Source organism: Nesoenas mayeri (assembly GCF_963082525.1).
Source record: "Nesoenas mayeri genome assembly, chromosome: 8".
Lineage (NCBI taxonomy): Eukaryota > Metazoa > Chordata > Aves > Columbiformes > Columbidae > Nesoenas > Nesoenas mayeri.
The window spans coordinates 17,389,866-17,405,995 of NC_137554.1; the positions used below are offsets into that span (position 1 = coordinate 17,389,866).

A 16,130-nucleotide genomic window follows, 5' to 3' on the forward strand; every position below is an offset into this window, starting at 1 on the left:
CCATATTTTCCTACCTTCTTGCATAATCCTTTTTACAATATGTAAGAGGTTTGGCAATACTTAGACATCTGCACTTTCAAAAATGTCCTTGTGCTGTAACGAAGTGCAGTGGTTTAACTTTGTAGGTAACAGATGTCACAGTCATAGATTTCAGGCACTTAATTCCAAATAGAAAATGTGAGCTTCTAATTGCACTAGTTGGAGACCAGTAACTAGCACTGTACCTCAGGAGTCAATACTGGGTCCAATCCTGCTCAACACCTTCATTAATGATCAGGATGACAGGGCAAAGTGCACCCTCAGCAAGTTTGCCAATGACACAAAACCAAGAGGAATGGCTGATGCACCAGAAGGTCACGCTGCCATCCAGAGGGACCTCGACAGGGCAGACAAATGGGCTGACAGGAACTTCATGAAGCCAACACAGGGAAGTGCAGAGCTCTGCACCTGGGCAGCAATAACTCCATGCACCAGTACCTGCTAGAAAACAGCTTTGCAGGCCAGACCCAAGGGTCCTGGTGGACACCACGCTGAACATGAGCCAGCAACGTGGCCTTGCAGCAAATAAGGCAAATGGTGTCCTGGGCTGCTTTAGGAGCAGCATCACCAGCAGGTCAAGGGATCCTTCCCCTCTACTCACAACTGGTGAGGCCACACCTGGGGCACTGTGTCCAGCTGTGGGCATCAATACATAAGCATACTGGAGAGGGTCCAGCAAAAGGCCACCAATTAACAGTAATTTCATTTGCTACAAATATCAGCACATGAGTACACACTACAATGACCAAGGGAATTAGAAGATATTCAAAGTTTATCAAAACCCAACACACAATTCTTCATAAATCATTACCTTGCCTCTTGCTCGTTACCTGCTGTACTTTCAATTCTAGTCCTTGCTTCTCCTCAATGTATCAGCAATTAGTAATCTCTTTTCATTACTAATTTTTACCATAAGCATGCACTCCATTAGTAGAGAAATCCTTAAGAATTAAAATATGTATCTGGCTCACAGGAAAAACAACCTGGATTAACAAAATGAGAACATCACTGAATGACTATTTCAGTATTAGTCTGGCAATATGACTACCAGAGATGCTTGCTCCCCTTAACTCTTTATCTCTTGAAATACAAAACAGTCAATATTCTGGTGCCAGTCCAGCTCAGATTCGCAAACCCAAAACTTTTTGTCTCAAGAAAAAACAAGTAACAAAAATCATGCCTTGTGCAGTTTACACAATAATTGATTTAAAAAAAAAAATATTGAGATTATGAAAATGCTTAACAATCAAGTGGAGGTAAGAATAAACACTAGTTTCTGCCCTTGTAGAAAGTGTCTAGCTAATAACAGCAGTATTGCTATCAGGCTGTCCTTAGCTTACTGCAGGGGAAATTGGTTACCTGTACATGAGCTGTGTCACTTGGAACTGTAATACCAGAAGCATATTTTACTAGTATAAATTCAGAAACCAAATTTCTAGTTCAGAATAATATTCCTAAAATTCAAATCAGTCCTCAAAAAGTTGATTCTGTGAATCAGAAACAGGTATTCAAATACTCAGATGAGGAAACAGGACACCTGTTTGTAGTCAGCATATAGAAAACACGGAAAGGTTTCCCAGAAATACAGAGTCCTTAATCAGCTGTTCTATTTTCTCTTTAGTCAGGAAAGAAAAAAGCTGTAATAATAATGGTGACCCTTTATGATATTCATAAAACAAATTTTAAGTATTCTTTCATTTCAAAATTACAAACGTATTTTCTCAAAATGTCTGTATGCATTGCTATACATTTCCATACAATGCTATAAATTTCTGTTTTGCGTTGTTATAAAAGCATTGGTATAAATGCTACTAAATTCAGATTTTTTTTATCACAATGCTATTCTAAAACAACTGGAGCTAAGGAAAGCTGGTTATTGTAACTTCACTAAGTTACACAAGCTGGAATTCACCTCAGGTTTTGTAAAATAAAAGGCACAAATGTCTTATCACCTATGCTGTCAACAAGAAAATTTTTAAAATTAGGTTCCAGCTTTGTAAAGAACTGTCCAGCTTTTATCTTTGAATGGTCACTGCAGTAAATATTTTTAGGGCATTCCTTTACAGGTTCTTGCACTTCAAATAATTACCTCCTGAAAGTGTCAAAAAGCAGTATCCCAATATTACCTCTTATCAGCTAATCTTTATCTTTTGTTTCACACCATCAATGCATATCCAAAGATTAAATTCATTATGCATCTTCTTTTGCAACAGAACTGCAGTTACTGGGAATTTCTCTCGCCTGGTTTCTACAGGTAACAGCTCTAATTCATATAGTAACACCATCAGGAGGTGTAAGATGAGAAAGTTGAAGGTAACAGTCTGAAATAAACATGGTAATTCTGATAAAATTTTGAAAGGTACAGTGTTACACAGCTCACCATTTCTCAGGGAAATTGCTTTCATCTTTGCTTCCTACTCCCACTCCAACTCCAAACCCTCAACGTTGGTAAAGCAGTAGGAGGCAAAAATGAAAATTGTTTATTTTCTATGAAATAATTACAAGATCACCATAATACATTCTATCTGTCTATAGATTCTTTGTCCCCACAAAAAAATAATGTTTTCTAATTTCTCTCTTTTTCTGTTTAAGAAATTATAGCATCTGCTCTTGAGCAACTGTTAAAAAAAAAAGTACCTGTGGCTGAAACTGTGGAGCAGTAGGCCCCTGCATGCCTTGTGACTGTTCATCCATTCTGTCACGTCAAAGCGTCCCTTATGTCCTGAAAAGATAAATACAGTTATTACAATGTAACTCAACCTGTATTTATGATCAATGAACATCACCAAAGGAACTGAAGAACTTTCTCATTTGCATGCTTGAGTTTACTAACGTTTAACTATTCCAACCCTGCACTGTTTTGGGAAGGAAGCTTTCACTCCCCCACTTAAAACTGTCATCCCATGCCATTCTAGTACCGTCAGCTATTTGTCACACCAAACCACAGCCATCCTCCAGAGAGACTAAGGGGCCCCATGGCTTTGCCTTCCTCTCCTTAGTACTCCTGCATCAGGCATACAGATTGGGATTTTCTGTTGTTTTGTCTCAGTATTAGCTGTGATTAATCCAAAGATAAGAGAAAATGCACTTTCAGGCAGGTCAGAGGGAAAAAAAATAAGTTATCTAACTGAGGTGAGAGGCAGAGGAAGACTTGCACAGATTTCTAAGACTGTCAGAATGAGCAAGGCGACAAAGGGGGAAACAGTCAGCAGATACACAATGAATGCAGAGCAGTGGCAAGGCCATCTTTGCACCAGCCCTAGGACGCCAATACTGACAATTCTTGCAAATTCTATGACATCTCCTGTAAAACTTCCCCTCCAAGGCAAAAAGTCACAACACAACAGCACTGAAAATTAAACTGTTGTCACAAGACTGCACCCAAATTCTCCAGTTTTCACAGAGGTTTATGTAGTTAAGGCAAATTCTGGAGAAGACATCCATGGCAAACTTAAGGGATCTTCTACTAATCTCCTGCTGTAGATATCTTTCTACCACTGCCAAGAATCCAATTATTATTTTCTGAAGTGCTATTTTGAAGAGTCTGACTGGAAGTATTTCGGAATTTGTCTCTTTCCCCCCTCCACTTTCTTTTTTCCTTTTAAATTTGGGGAAAGGGTAGAAGGTAGAGAAGCCATATCATTAACAGTGCCAGTGGCTCCGTCCTCTGTGGCTTGTTTTTATATTAAGAGGAAGTAAAGTAAAGAGGCAACAAATATGTTCTACCATAGGAAGCACGGAACATCTTTAACTTATGGATTTGTTGTTGCTTTTGCAAAGGAAAGGCAAAGATCAGTATTTTCTCTCCATATATGTGAGTTCTTTTATTTTTTTAAACTTGTTTTTGTCTTTGAAGACTGCATGATAGATTCACATTTTAGAGTAATTTGGTATTTTGATCATACAAAATGCCAAGGATGCAAAATGAATCTTTTGTACTATTTGTCAATATAGGCAAGAATTAGATTCTGCTGCTTGAAGACTGTTTTCACAGTGAGGCATGCCTTTCACCTTGATAATCAACTCCAGAGGTCAAAACATAGTAGCATAATATTTATCATCTTTAACTTTAAATTGAGACAATAATTATTACTCTTCCAAAGATGGTTTTCAAGTTCTAATTTATGGTGAAAAGACACTAAAAATACCAAAGAGTCATTGCTTGTTTTAAGTTGAAAAGCAAATACAAATCACACTTAAATGTGACATGTCTATCACCTCTTTAAACAAGTAATGCGATGACCTCCTTCTGCAAATCCATCACCATGATATACATTGGTTCATGGAAAACAGATGAAGTGAGAGGCGAGCCAACTATACCACCACCACTCAAAACTTCCAAAGTGCCAAAAACAACTAATGTTTTTAAACACCCTCACACTGATCATGTAGGAGGAAAAGACTCCTTGTCTTCACCATACCACTTGCAAAGATATGAACAATGAAAGATTCTGAATCATTTATCTTGCAAATATTAGTTTCATCATTTTGAAGATGCAAATCATTTGGACTCAGACCAGCCTGTACACAATAGTAATCATAGGAACACAAGCATATATGCTAAATCTTAGACTTCAATTATGGTTACTAATACTTTGCAGGTATAAGGCGATTTTTGGTTAACTATTAAGGCTTTAACTCTTTGTCTTTTTCAGTTGATCAAAACAGTAGGTGCCAACTACACAGAAAGGATGTTGGATTAAGTACCTGGGGATACAGACAACAACACCAATTTTTTCATTTGAAACTGCAACTGCATAGCAACTCCCTTAACTGACACTATTTACTCCACACACTGAGCCAAACATACAGCAGATGGAAGCTAAGTACTCACCAGTAAGTTAGCTTATCAAACCACAACTGACTGAACTGGGAATAACACCTTCTTTCTTAATGCACAGGCCTCGCTGTCCTTATTCACTTCCTTAGCACCCACCTGTCAAGGCTCCTTGACATCTGCCTACACACCTAAAGATCATGCAAAGACGCAAAGCAGCCCAAATTGCAAGGGTGCGTTCCCACATCCCACCAGAAGCTCCCATCCCAGTCAGCACTCAGCTTTCCCAGTGATTTCCAGCCACCTCCTAGAAGAGAGGTAAGAATGCCCACTACTCTGCTAGTGAAACAGAGCAGAGGGACTACTGAAAATGAAACAGAGCTCATCACTGACGTTCCATTGAAACACATTCTTAAAATAACATTTTTAAAATAATATATATATATATATATATATATATATATACACACCTGGGAAAAAACTGGAATCCTTGTGACTTTAGGTCTTGCAACTAAGTCCTTACAAACATGATCAAAGTATTTAAGGAGAAAAAGCTTAAATGCACTGACTAACCACATGAAACATCATAGCTCCAGGTCCATAAACCATTCACATTGAAATACTTTTCAAGGTACTCAGGAAATAATGTTACTACTTTAACAGATGGCTGTTCTACAACAACAACAAAAAACAATGTTTTCCTGTAGAAAACATCATTAAGAGTCTCAATGATACATGGTTTCCATTAGCTACATTTTATATACTATTGTTTGTTAATTTTGGATCTTAAGTGGGCACATTCAATAATCAATGTCAAAGACGACACAGCAATACTTTTAAAAAAGGATATACTTCAACGAATATTCAGAGTACGACAATTTTGCCGGGAATCTGAAAATCGCAGTCTTCTTTTTTTCTGCAGAATATAGATGTAACTACTTCACATAATTGGTAACACAGAGAAACACAAAGTTACAAGGTTCACAATGTGCTGATCAGGCACATGGTCAACTTAGCCGCTGTTCACAAAGAACAGAACGTACTATGTTTACTTCTGGATTACACTGTCAATTAAGGCAGGTATTTTTAGTTTTTACTATAACCATTATATTATTTTAGTTAGCTTAGAGCCAAGGCCCTCCAGAAACAACTATCAATTTAACACCGTACATATTCCTTACATTTTGGTGTCAACAAGTTAGATTGTTCAGCATTAACACACATTTTAAATGACATATTTAAAATCTTTCAACTACTGTTACTAACTAAATTCAAAGACAAGGATCATACTCAGCTGAGGGAAAAAACACACCACCACACCCCCTCCACACACATATATTAATACTAGCTTCCATATAAGAACACAGGCTATAGGAATATTCCCATTTGCTTGTATCACATGTTGACTCTCAGCTACACACAGTGCAACTTAAATCCAGGTAGAACATTCAAATAATCACCCTGCTTGAAACAATGCAAACAAACAAACACACAAAAAAAACACAACAAGAAATACCACACAAATCACACACCACCACCAATCATGTGCTCTGGAAACAAGGGATTAGATTTCTAAATGCCTTACTGAATGTCCAAAACAAAAAGTAACACACAATCACCCATCGGGGCACATGGGTGTTAATCCCGGCACTTCATGCCACAGAGCCCAAGCTCTGCTCTCCGACGTGACGACAGCTCCCAGAGGAAAGCCACACACCTTTTGGGAGGAGACAAACTTTAGACTCTTTTTTCCTTTGCTACCACAGCTATAACAGCTTGGTCCTTGAGCTTGACGCAAGCAGCTTACGAAGCAGGCATCCTACTGCTTTATAAAACATACTGCCTTAACAGTCATTCTTTACCTCTTCTGAGGAAAAACATCAGCTGTTTGGACCCACCTGGCATCCTGGTCAAACCTGGCCCCCACTTTGTCAGCTCACTCTCTTCAGCACCCCTCCAACACTGGCACCAGGGTGCAGGTTGCAGTTTATGAATTATCAAAGTGATTTTAAAAGCAGGGCCTCAGGACTCACTCTGGGAAGGTCCTGAATGAAGCCAGAGAATGTTGGCAGCTGTAAACTGAGCATAGCAACTTCACCAATCATGTTATATTTCACAACAGCACAGCTATGTGTTTTTCAAAGAAATAGTAAGTCATAAGTCACGTCCATAAAGCAAACTAACCTGAAGTCTAAACCTATCATAATTCTTTAACATTAAAATGTAATTTTTTCCTGGTCCTCTGCATTAACCATTGAAGAGAATAAATGTGTATGTTTTGATGCCATAATAGAAACATTTTACTTGCAGAGTGAAAGTCACTTCAGTTTCATAGATAATATTTTTAGTGCATTCCTAAAGACTGAGGAATACTTAGAAAGCAGCAGTCCCCACACAGGACCCCACCAGCAGCTCTCAGAACCAAGACATGCCCAAAGCCTTTATCCACTCCTATATCTGAATATCTCCAACAAGCACAACAAAAACACACCCAGCAGTTTACCTAAAATTCTGCTCTCTTGCTTCAAATTGGTTTTGTTGTGGTCCCTCACCCACCCACCCTGGACTGTAACTGGAAAGATGAAACTCATGTGGGTTGTAGTTTAAGTCCTAAAACACATTTCAATAAGTTATTCATCTGCCTTTACACCACTGGCATTCCAAACTCCTACTTAATATGAGCATATTTAACAGAAGTAGCAAGAGATTCTAACTGGAAAAAAAAAAAAAAATCCAAATTAACAGGAATGACAGCACTGTGTATATGCAGCACCTTTTCAGTAAATTATTCCTTACTAACATAGACTATAAAACAAAATCTAGTTAAATATTCCACATTATTATGCCATTCATTCATAAAGTTACACACTCCACTTAAAGACTGCATTAGAAATGGTGAAATAATGCTGTAATGCTTTCAATATTTAAAACTAATAGCCAGTCAATGCCTTTCTACTAGACTTTATGATCTGTGACTGGTCATGCTCATGCCCAGACCACATTGTCCATGTCTCAAACATACTAAACTTTTTACTGGTCTGCCGTTAATCACAAATTACAAGAAACATACAATCCACAATGTAACATGGTCAATAAAACAGCAACTTATTTAATTTATAGTGTACTGCAATGTTACTGATTAACCTCTCATTTATACAATGAACCAAGTATTTTATATATATATCAAACAACACACTAGTTTGTTTTTCTCACTCAGTGAAAAGCTATGTTAGATATATATTAACAAAGCAAAATGCATTTAAGTTGACACTCAACTGAACTCTGCCAAGACAACCAAGACCTTAATTGGCAAGGGGTGAAGCAAACTGAAAACTGGAAGATCAAGTTAAACATTGTCACGGTACAATCTGTCATTTATCCCGATTAGTATACACACATATACACACATTATGTATATGCATAATAATATATAAGCATGCGCACACCTATATACATGTGTCTATGCATAATAATATATAAATATGCACACAGATATATACACGCCTATGCATATTTAGATTATGCATATGTAGCTACATGTGTGTATAAACAGAATACTTATTCTTAGCTGACAGTGGCAGAAATGAAATATTTGCTTCATATTGTCAAAAAAAGCGTCTTCTAACGTGAAAAATATGTATTAATTTGTAGAATTCTCTACAGAAGCATCTGCATCAAAGTTGTATTTGCAGCTTCTAAAGAGCTGAAAGTCATTGAATATAAATGCATATCCAGAAGTAGGAATAGTTTTAATTTTATAAATGGCTCCTAGAAGCCTTTAAATTTTTTTTATATACTACCAGATCAATATTCCCTGTGGGACGGCAGGACACTCCTCCTCTCTGTATGGACAGCCTTGAATGTCAACACAACACAATTTCTCAGCACTTGTTAATCTAAAAGTAACTACCATCTATCTATGTGGAAATAACTAATATTGAATTTCGCCACAAACTTACGTCCAAATTCCCTACGCATAGGCAGTCCAGTCAAAGAAGCCAAAAACCACACAGATAGTTAAGCTGGGTTAGGAGTTGCTTTTAGCAAGAAAAGAAGTAACCATACTTTTTGATAAGTAGATTTTACTTGTAAGTGAATACAGTAAGCGCCAATATGCCATTTTCTCATACATCCATTCCAATTTATCAGGCGTATTTTCATTCCAACCCTGAAAAACCAGTCACCATCACTCCCCACCTACTAAGGGTTTCTTTCTGTCAGTGCTGTCTGACTAGAAGATGAAAGTCCAAGCTCTCCTGCCTCTCCATTCATTTGCACAATTTAAGAAGTTATATTTTGTTTACTTCTCCCTCTCCATTTCAATCATGTCACTCCAGTAGATTGCTTGTCTTGCAAGGTGCTCCCGAAGGGTTGTACATGCACCGACTTGCCCTTTTTTGAACTGTTAGGTATTTCATAGGAACTGAAGAACTACCAGGAACTGAAACTGCTCAGGCAACAGGCTTCTACATTTAACTTGTGTTCACCTGGAAAGAAATTTGATAACTCTACTTCTTCATACTGAGTAGCCAATTATAAAGGATACATTTAATTCCCCGCAAAACTTTACATTGTGACATGATCACAATCCGTGTATGGTATCTAACCACAGCACTATCAACAAAGCAAATCCTGAGCCCAGATCATGCTCTATTAGGATGTGGTTTTAGGACAGTGTGAACCAATTACATGATGCTGCTGCTTCCGCTGCCTTCAGCCATGCCTTCCACATCCTCTTCCTCCCAGCGGTGTTCCCGTGGCTACCCTGACTCCTGGGAAGGTAACTGAAGTGAGCTCAAGACGAACCCTGACAACAAGCGACTTTTTTTCTAGTTCAGCTCCCTGAATCATTCCATAGCAGAGACAAGGACACAATGTGATAGCAAAAGACAGAGGGGAAGACATAGCTGAGGGCAAAGTTGTCCTAACTTAGATCAGTGAAATCTACCATCAAATTACATCTCTAATGTGAAATTGTACAAGCCAATCTAATAGCTCAGTGGCACCAAAGATCTTGTATTCTCTCCCTTCTCTGCCACATGACCCTGTGTAGCAATCTTGAACACTTTGGACCTTTTGCTGAGCTGACTTAATTCCCTAATGCAGCTGGGTGTACATTCTGCAAGCAGTGAACTAAATCAATGCATATGGAAGTCTACTCCTACTTAATTTTTCTCTGGCATTCAGAAGTTCAAAGATGGAATACATAGGAGGGATTTGTGGAAGAAACAGTGTATCTCTGCTCTGGCAACAGCACACTAGTACAAGAGCTCACCACATTTCACCTTACTTCACCTTTGGGTAGAGATGTCAACAAGTAGCTTCCTGCCATAGGTATTTTGAATTTAAGTAAGAGCCAGCACGTAGTGAACATTTATTCAACGCCAAGCTGAGAGTTTTGTCAGCAAAATACTGCACGGGGTACGCAGAAATAGGAAACAAAATAAACAGAAGGAGAATAAACCAGGGTAACAAGCCAAATTGCAAAAAGGTGCAAAGATTTTTCAGAGAAAGAAAGATAAGACATGCTTTGGAAACCCTTACCACCCCAAAACCTCAAGAGCCCAGCACATAGAGAGGGAAAAGAGGAGACCTTTCCCTAATGAAGGGATGGTTTTAAATGCACATATAAATTATTCATAAGGAGATGCTGAAGAGATGTACTGAAAGTGTAAACAGCTGAGCTTCACATATGGGTTTAAAAAGATGCAGGATAAATCAAAAGGCTGGAAGCATTGTCAGGTAAGCCCGTTATTGCTAGTTACAGGAGGAAAAACACCCAGTTTGGAAAACGGGCTACATACAACTGTGCTACAACCATGGCTGGTAACATCCACATTGCCATAGGTGAAGTTAGAACACATTTAACACTTAATTCCACCTAATCCTTAAAGAAATGTCTAAGTATCTCAGAAACCAGTGCAAGAAAAAAACATTGTGATATTACACTGCAGGTGTTATGTGTACATTTGCAAGCTGAAAAAAAAAATAAATCTGTAGTATATATTTTAAAATCTATGCTACCCCAAAGATGCCAAAATTAATGAAGCACTATGCAGAATCAGAAAAGAAATGCCAGTCATATTTAACAGGCTTTCTACGATTCTCTAACGCTACCTCTGAATCCTGAAACCACACATGACAGTGGCAAGTAATCCAGGATCCATGGGTCCAGGAGCAAAGCAGCCAGCACACTCACTCCAGAAGCTGGCCAACACTCAAGTTCACAGCTCTTTCTATGTTTTACATTAAACCGCCACTGGCTGAAATATGCAATATCCACTCCTGGCTTTGGAGTATTCTCAATGAGCAGTTGTATATCTAGTCCTCGGCTTGCAAGCTGTTTGCTGCTCCTCTTCTGGAGTCCTACTTATCTCCATGAACTTCACAAGCAGCTCACGGACCTAACACACAGTTCCAAATTTCAGTCAGGGCAAGTACTAGAAGTTCACTGCTGCAAAGACAACTCCTTTTTTGGATCTGCTCTCAGATGAGGATGAAAATGGTACAGAAGAAAGGCCTCTACAGGTCAGAATGCTACACATTTTCCCACAAGTTTTTACTTATTTTAGAATTAATTTTAAGTTCACCTGTGATATTTTTGCATTACAGCTTTCAAGGAATCAATAATTATGCAAACTTTATACAATGACAACGGAAGATTAAAATGAACTGAAGACTGGTTCATCAACACTTTGCAGCACCTAACTCAAACCTCTCCCAAAGATTTCATCAAGGATCTAATCTGCAAGCTTTACATTACTTTTATGATATTTTAAAGCAATTAATCTGGTCAAACAGAGAGCAATAACTTCATTATTAATCATTCCAAGCAGATTAAAGCAAAGAGGCTGAATACAAACTCATGAATGCCAGATGATGCAAATAGTCTATTTACTTTGTCACCCATAATCAACAGCAAGAAGTCATTAATATCACAAGATTAATTATGTGCAACCAGTTTTAAGATGGTTGTTCATAGTAATTTTTTACAAATTCTTCTTTGTAATGCCTACTTTAAAAATGTATAACTAATTGCCTTACCTAAGCATGTGTTCTGTTTGACCAACAGGGAAAAAATGGCACTTGAAATATACTGCGTATTTTCTAGCTACAAAAATCATGACTGAGTCACAGCTATGTTTCACATGCCAGAGACAAATGCACAGGATTATCCTCATCAGCAAAGCAACTCATTTTAATAGCATTGCTTCTCTTCAGCTTTTTAAACTAACCTGGTGGGAAGAATCCTTTTAATACTTACTAAAAAGAAAACAGGTAGTGATGTGGTATTTCACGCTAGGGCTGAGTTCCTTCCCACGCAGCCAGGGGGTCAAAGAGTGACAAACAGAGCAAACCAGTGCTCCAAAGACTGCTTTTATCACCACTTTGGTATTTTGGTCGGTTATTTTCATCTCTATTGCAAAGCACATGGAACATCACTAAACCGAACAAATATTTTGGAAATTAGTCAGTTAGGACTATCCATAGTATTAACCTGCACAAGATAATCCCCTCCACTCCACATCATTCCTAAGCACTGCTCCTCAGGAATCAGGAAGGATTTTGCTATAAGCCCCAGATAATAAAAAAAAAAAATTCCTTGGAGGTAGAGAAGAAGTTATTGCAGTTGGACTTTTCCCAGGACACTTTCCAAGGTAACGTGAACTCATCCATGCAGCACAGATGTTTGGAACAACGTCAAACCCCAGAAGGCAACAAGGCATCAATGGTGATACAACTGAACATAGGGCTAGTGTAAATGCAGGATATTGTATGAAGTTTATTAAACATGGGGGTTTTTTTGCATGCATGAACAAATTGTATTTGTGCACAGAGACAATTTGGTGAGACAATGGACTGGCTGTGTTTTGTGCAACTGAGCTCAACTCTGCTGAACAATATAGGAAGGTATGGGTGGGCTATATGGTTCTGTCTTACAATTCAGAAGATACCACAGGACACAGTAAAACGAGCAACTGACTTCTTGTTTGTCATTTGAGTTTCTCATGCACTCACAGGCCTTCAGATGAACTCTAAAATGTTAAATTTTTTTTTTCTTCTTCTTTGAAAACAAGTTTCTATGGTGGGGATGAGATTCTACTTGTCTAATTCTTGTAGACCTTGGAAGATAGTGTGATAAGTCAACCAAAAAATTATTATTATTTAGCTAGAATTCCTTGATTTGTTCTCATTTTTTTTTCACTCCAATGACTAACTGGTATGTTGAATACAAGATATCTATGATAGAGGCAATATCTCTACCCTCACTGTGAAAATCTCTAAGTGTGCTTTAAGAAGTCAATTACCCAAACATCAGATATTTATAAATATAACGTCTTCATGTTTTGAAATTAACAAGCAGGTGTTCTTCACATAGTCTTTCCTCCAGTATTAAAAAGAAAAGAAAAAACCCGAAACAAACATACACACACCTGAAGGTCTTTAAGTTCTTACTTCAAAGCTGCTGGATGTTGCTTGTAAGTTTCTCTCTTTCCACAAGCCAAAACAGTTTTTCCTTCCTCTGCCTAAGGTTTTCATGGCCCATGAGCTAATAACTGCTTTCTACTTCATTTTCTCTCTCTCAAGATAGCCTGAGTCCAAAATTTCAAATACAGACATTTCCACAGCACTGCAACACTGAACTGTCTCCCAGTTAGCCTTGAAAGTAAAATATTTTTATACTTCATTCTTCTTGATGTAGTGGAGCTGCAAATACCCACTTGACATCTAATTATCCAAAGTATCTACCTTACAGATTAATGTAACATTCACTGTTAATTTCTGCATCTCAAGCTTGTGATAAAACTTTTTACAGGAAATATATCCAGCACATTCAGTAAAATTACTATGCATTGTGACCTTTTCTGAGAAGCGAGGCTGCCATTGCAATCCTTGAAAACAGTGCTATCACCTCAATGGTGACAAAAGTTTAACGTTCAGTTGGTGCAAGAAGCAGAAAAAAAATAAGAAACAGGTTTTATATAAAATCTAGCATCAAATCTTTGTGTGATTTAATGCACACACAGCTCAGCATCTTTTATCAGAAGTAGGTTTAACATCCCAAGTAGTTTTAGCATTCAAGCAGCAACGTTCCTCACAAAATGCGGAACAAAGCAAATCATATCCTACCCAAACAACAATATTCTGAACTTCCGAATCCTAAATCCAAGCAGCTACAGTTCGCACGGGCACAAACTGGAACTGAGGGCCAGTACCAGTGTAGCCGAGATCAGATGATACTCGGAGAAGCACGGCCAGGAAGGGGAAGAAGCAGCAAACCCGGCAGCGGGAGGATGTCTCCCTGCCGCACTCCCGCTAGGCCTCAGCCGCACCGGCCGGGAGCGGCGGCGAACCCGGAGCCCCGGGAGGCTGGAAGAACGGGAGGAGGGAATGCCGGCACCCGCCACCGGGGCCCTGACGGCCGGGCGCTGCAGGGCCGGGGCCGCGGTTGCTCCCGCCCGGGCCGGGGCTCTCCGGACACGCTGCCCGGGGTTCCCGGTGACGCCGCTGGTTTTACTCAGTGCGCAGCGACACCGCCCAGACGGGGCTGCCTCCCCCGGGGAGCATCCGAGCGACACCGACCTCCCAGGTGCGAGGCGGGCAGCGGAGCCTGGAGGAAGCCAGCTGGAAACGACGGGAAACACGGCGGAACGGGCTCCGCTCGCGGTTGAACGCGGCGCTGGGCCAGGGGCCGCTCCCCAGAGCCACCGCAGCGCCCGCCTGCGCCTCGTGCCGCGGGGCGGGGGCAGGTGCGAGACCCCCGCGCGAGCCGGCGCGCGGCCAGCCCGCCCCCTCGCGCGGCGCAGAAAGTTTCTCCGCTCGCGGACCCGCCGCGCTCCCGCCCCCTGCGCCGGGAGGAGCGGCAGCTGCCGCGGCCAATAGCACCGCGAGCGAGAGCCCCGGCGACCAATGGCAGGAAGCGGGACCCCCGGCAGCCGCCCGCGCAGCGCTGGGAGCGCCTCCCGGAGAGCGGGCGCGCCCGCTGGGACCCCCGCCGCGGCCCCGCTCCCACGCCGCCCGTGCGGCGGCTTCGCCGCGTCCCCGCTCACCGGGAAGCCTGGCTTTGCCGCTCCTGGCGCGGGGGCCCGGAACCGGCCTCCTCTGCTCTCCGGCTTCTCAGGCCCGGGCCGGACCTGGCCGCGAGTGCCTAGCGGGGCTCCTGGCGGGCGGCTCGGGCACCCGCAGCGGCCCCGACCTCCTCTCCGCCCCCTGCGGCTCCGGCCGGGCCTGTAAACATCCCGGCATCCCCGAGGAGAGAGGCGGGGCGGCCGCCGGGCTCCGCCTCGCACCGCTGCTCCTCTCCCGGCCGGAGACGAGGGGTCCGCCGGCGGCTCCGCTCCCCGGTGCTGCCTACCGGGCAGCAGGAAGCTTCCGCGCAGCGCTGGGCAGCCGGGACCCCGCCGCGCTGTGACCGGGCCGCCCGGAGCAGCCGGGGCTCGGTTGGGAACCAGCGCGGAGGGGCAGCGGGCGGGGGAAGTTTGCAGCCCGTGTGAAATTGACATGGCTTGTAGATGTTTTGAGACATCATCTGATGTATGTTTGCACTGCCAACCACAGTGGAGCCTTCGTCTGCGCTGGCACTGCAGTAATGCGGCAATTACGGAAAGCGAAGCGCTCCCCTGGCAAAACCGGGGGTGCGCGGGAGCAGGAGAAGTAACAACTCAGGCCTCTGGAAACCAGGGACCAGTTCTTCTGCAGTTCAGCGAACAGCATGGGTCTAAGACTTTGGCCCAGACTGCTCTGGAAAACTGCGTGTCAAACAACACGCTTTCCATTGTGTATATAAATTGTGATATGCAGTCGACAAGACATTAAGTATCGACTGAGTATATTAGCTGAAAATTACTCAAACTCCTTTTTGCTCTACTTGAAGAAATAAAAGTGACAGGAACAAAAAAGACTAGACTCTTACTGAGTCCTGTCCCATCAGCTTTTACTTTTTGCGACAGCACTGGGTTTAAGTAGATTAAAAATACTAAATTCCAGAATACTACTATTTTTCAGGTTCCTGACAGTTTAGCCTGCTTCAGGATAAGGAAAAGCAGTTAACTTCATAGAACAGAGATCTTAACCAGCAATAGGCAAAAACTATGAAAGCTGGTCTCAATTTCCCCAGTAAGGTTATGGATTATTGTGATCAAATGGTTTCTTCTTCAGGTGTGGAAACCCTCCATAAAAGACAGATCTCTGGCATTCCAGTGAGAATACCACAATTAGAAACTACCTAGAATCAGACATACTTTATTTTTTCCAAAGCAAAGTCTCATTTCAGTTCTCATGAGGGCTGTTTTGTTGTTGTTTTGTTTTGTTT

The 16,130-nt window shown here is 41.3% G+C and overlaps 1 protein-coding gene across 1 annotated transcript in view; it reads right to left on the bottom strand.

Annotated features, from left to right (window-relative positions):
- Nucleotides 1-15,023, bottom strand: part of NEK7 (NIMA related kinase 7) — a gene marked incomplete at its 3' end in the record, with an annotated part of 66,714 nt that extends 51,691 nt beyond the window's left edge. The window contains exons 1-2 of the mRNA XM_080348572.1: nt 14,869-15,023; nt 2,677-2,761 (exon numbers count right to left, since the gene is read on the bottom strand). Coding sequence (XP_080204698.1) covers nt 2,677-2,733 — 57 coding nt within the window. The 5' untranslated portion in view covers nt 2,734-2,761; nt 14,869-15,023. The remainder of the gene's footprint in view (nt 1-2,676; nt 2,762-14,868) is intronic.
- Between the last annotated feature and the right edge of the window lie 1,107 nt (nt 15,024-16,130).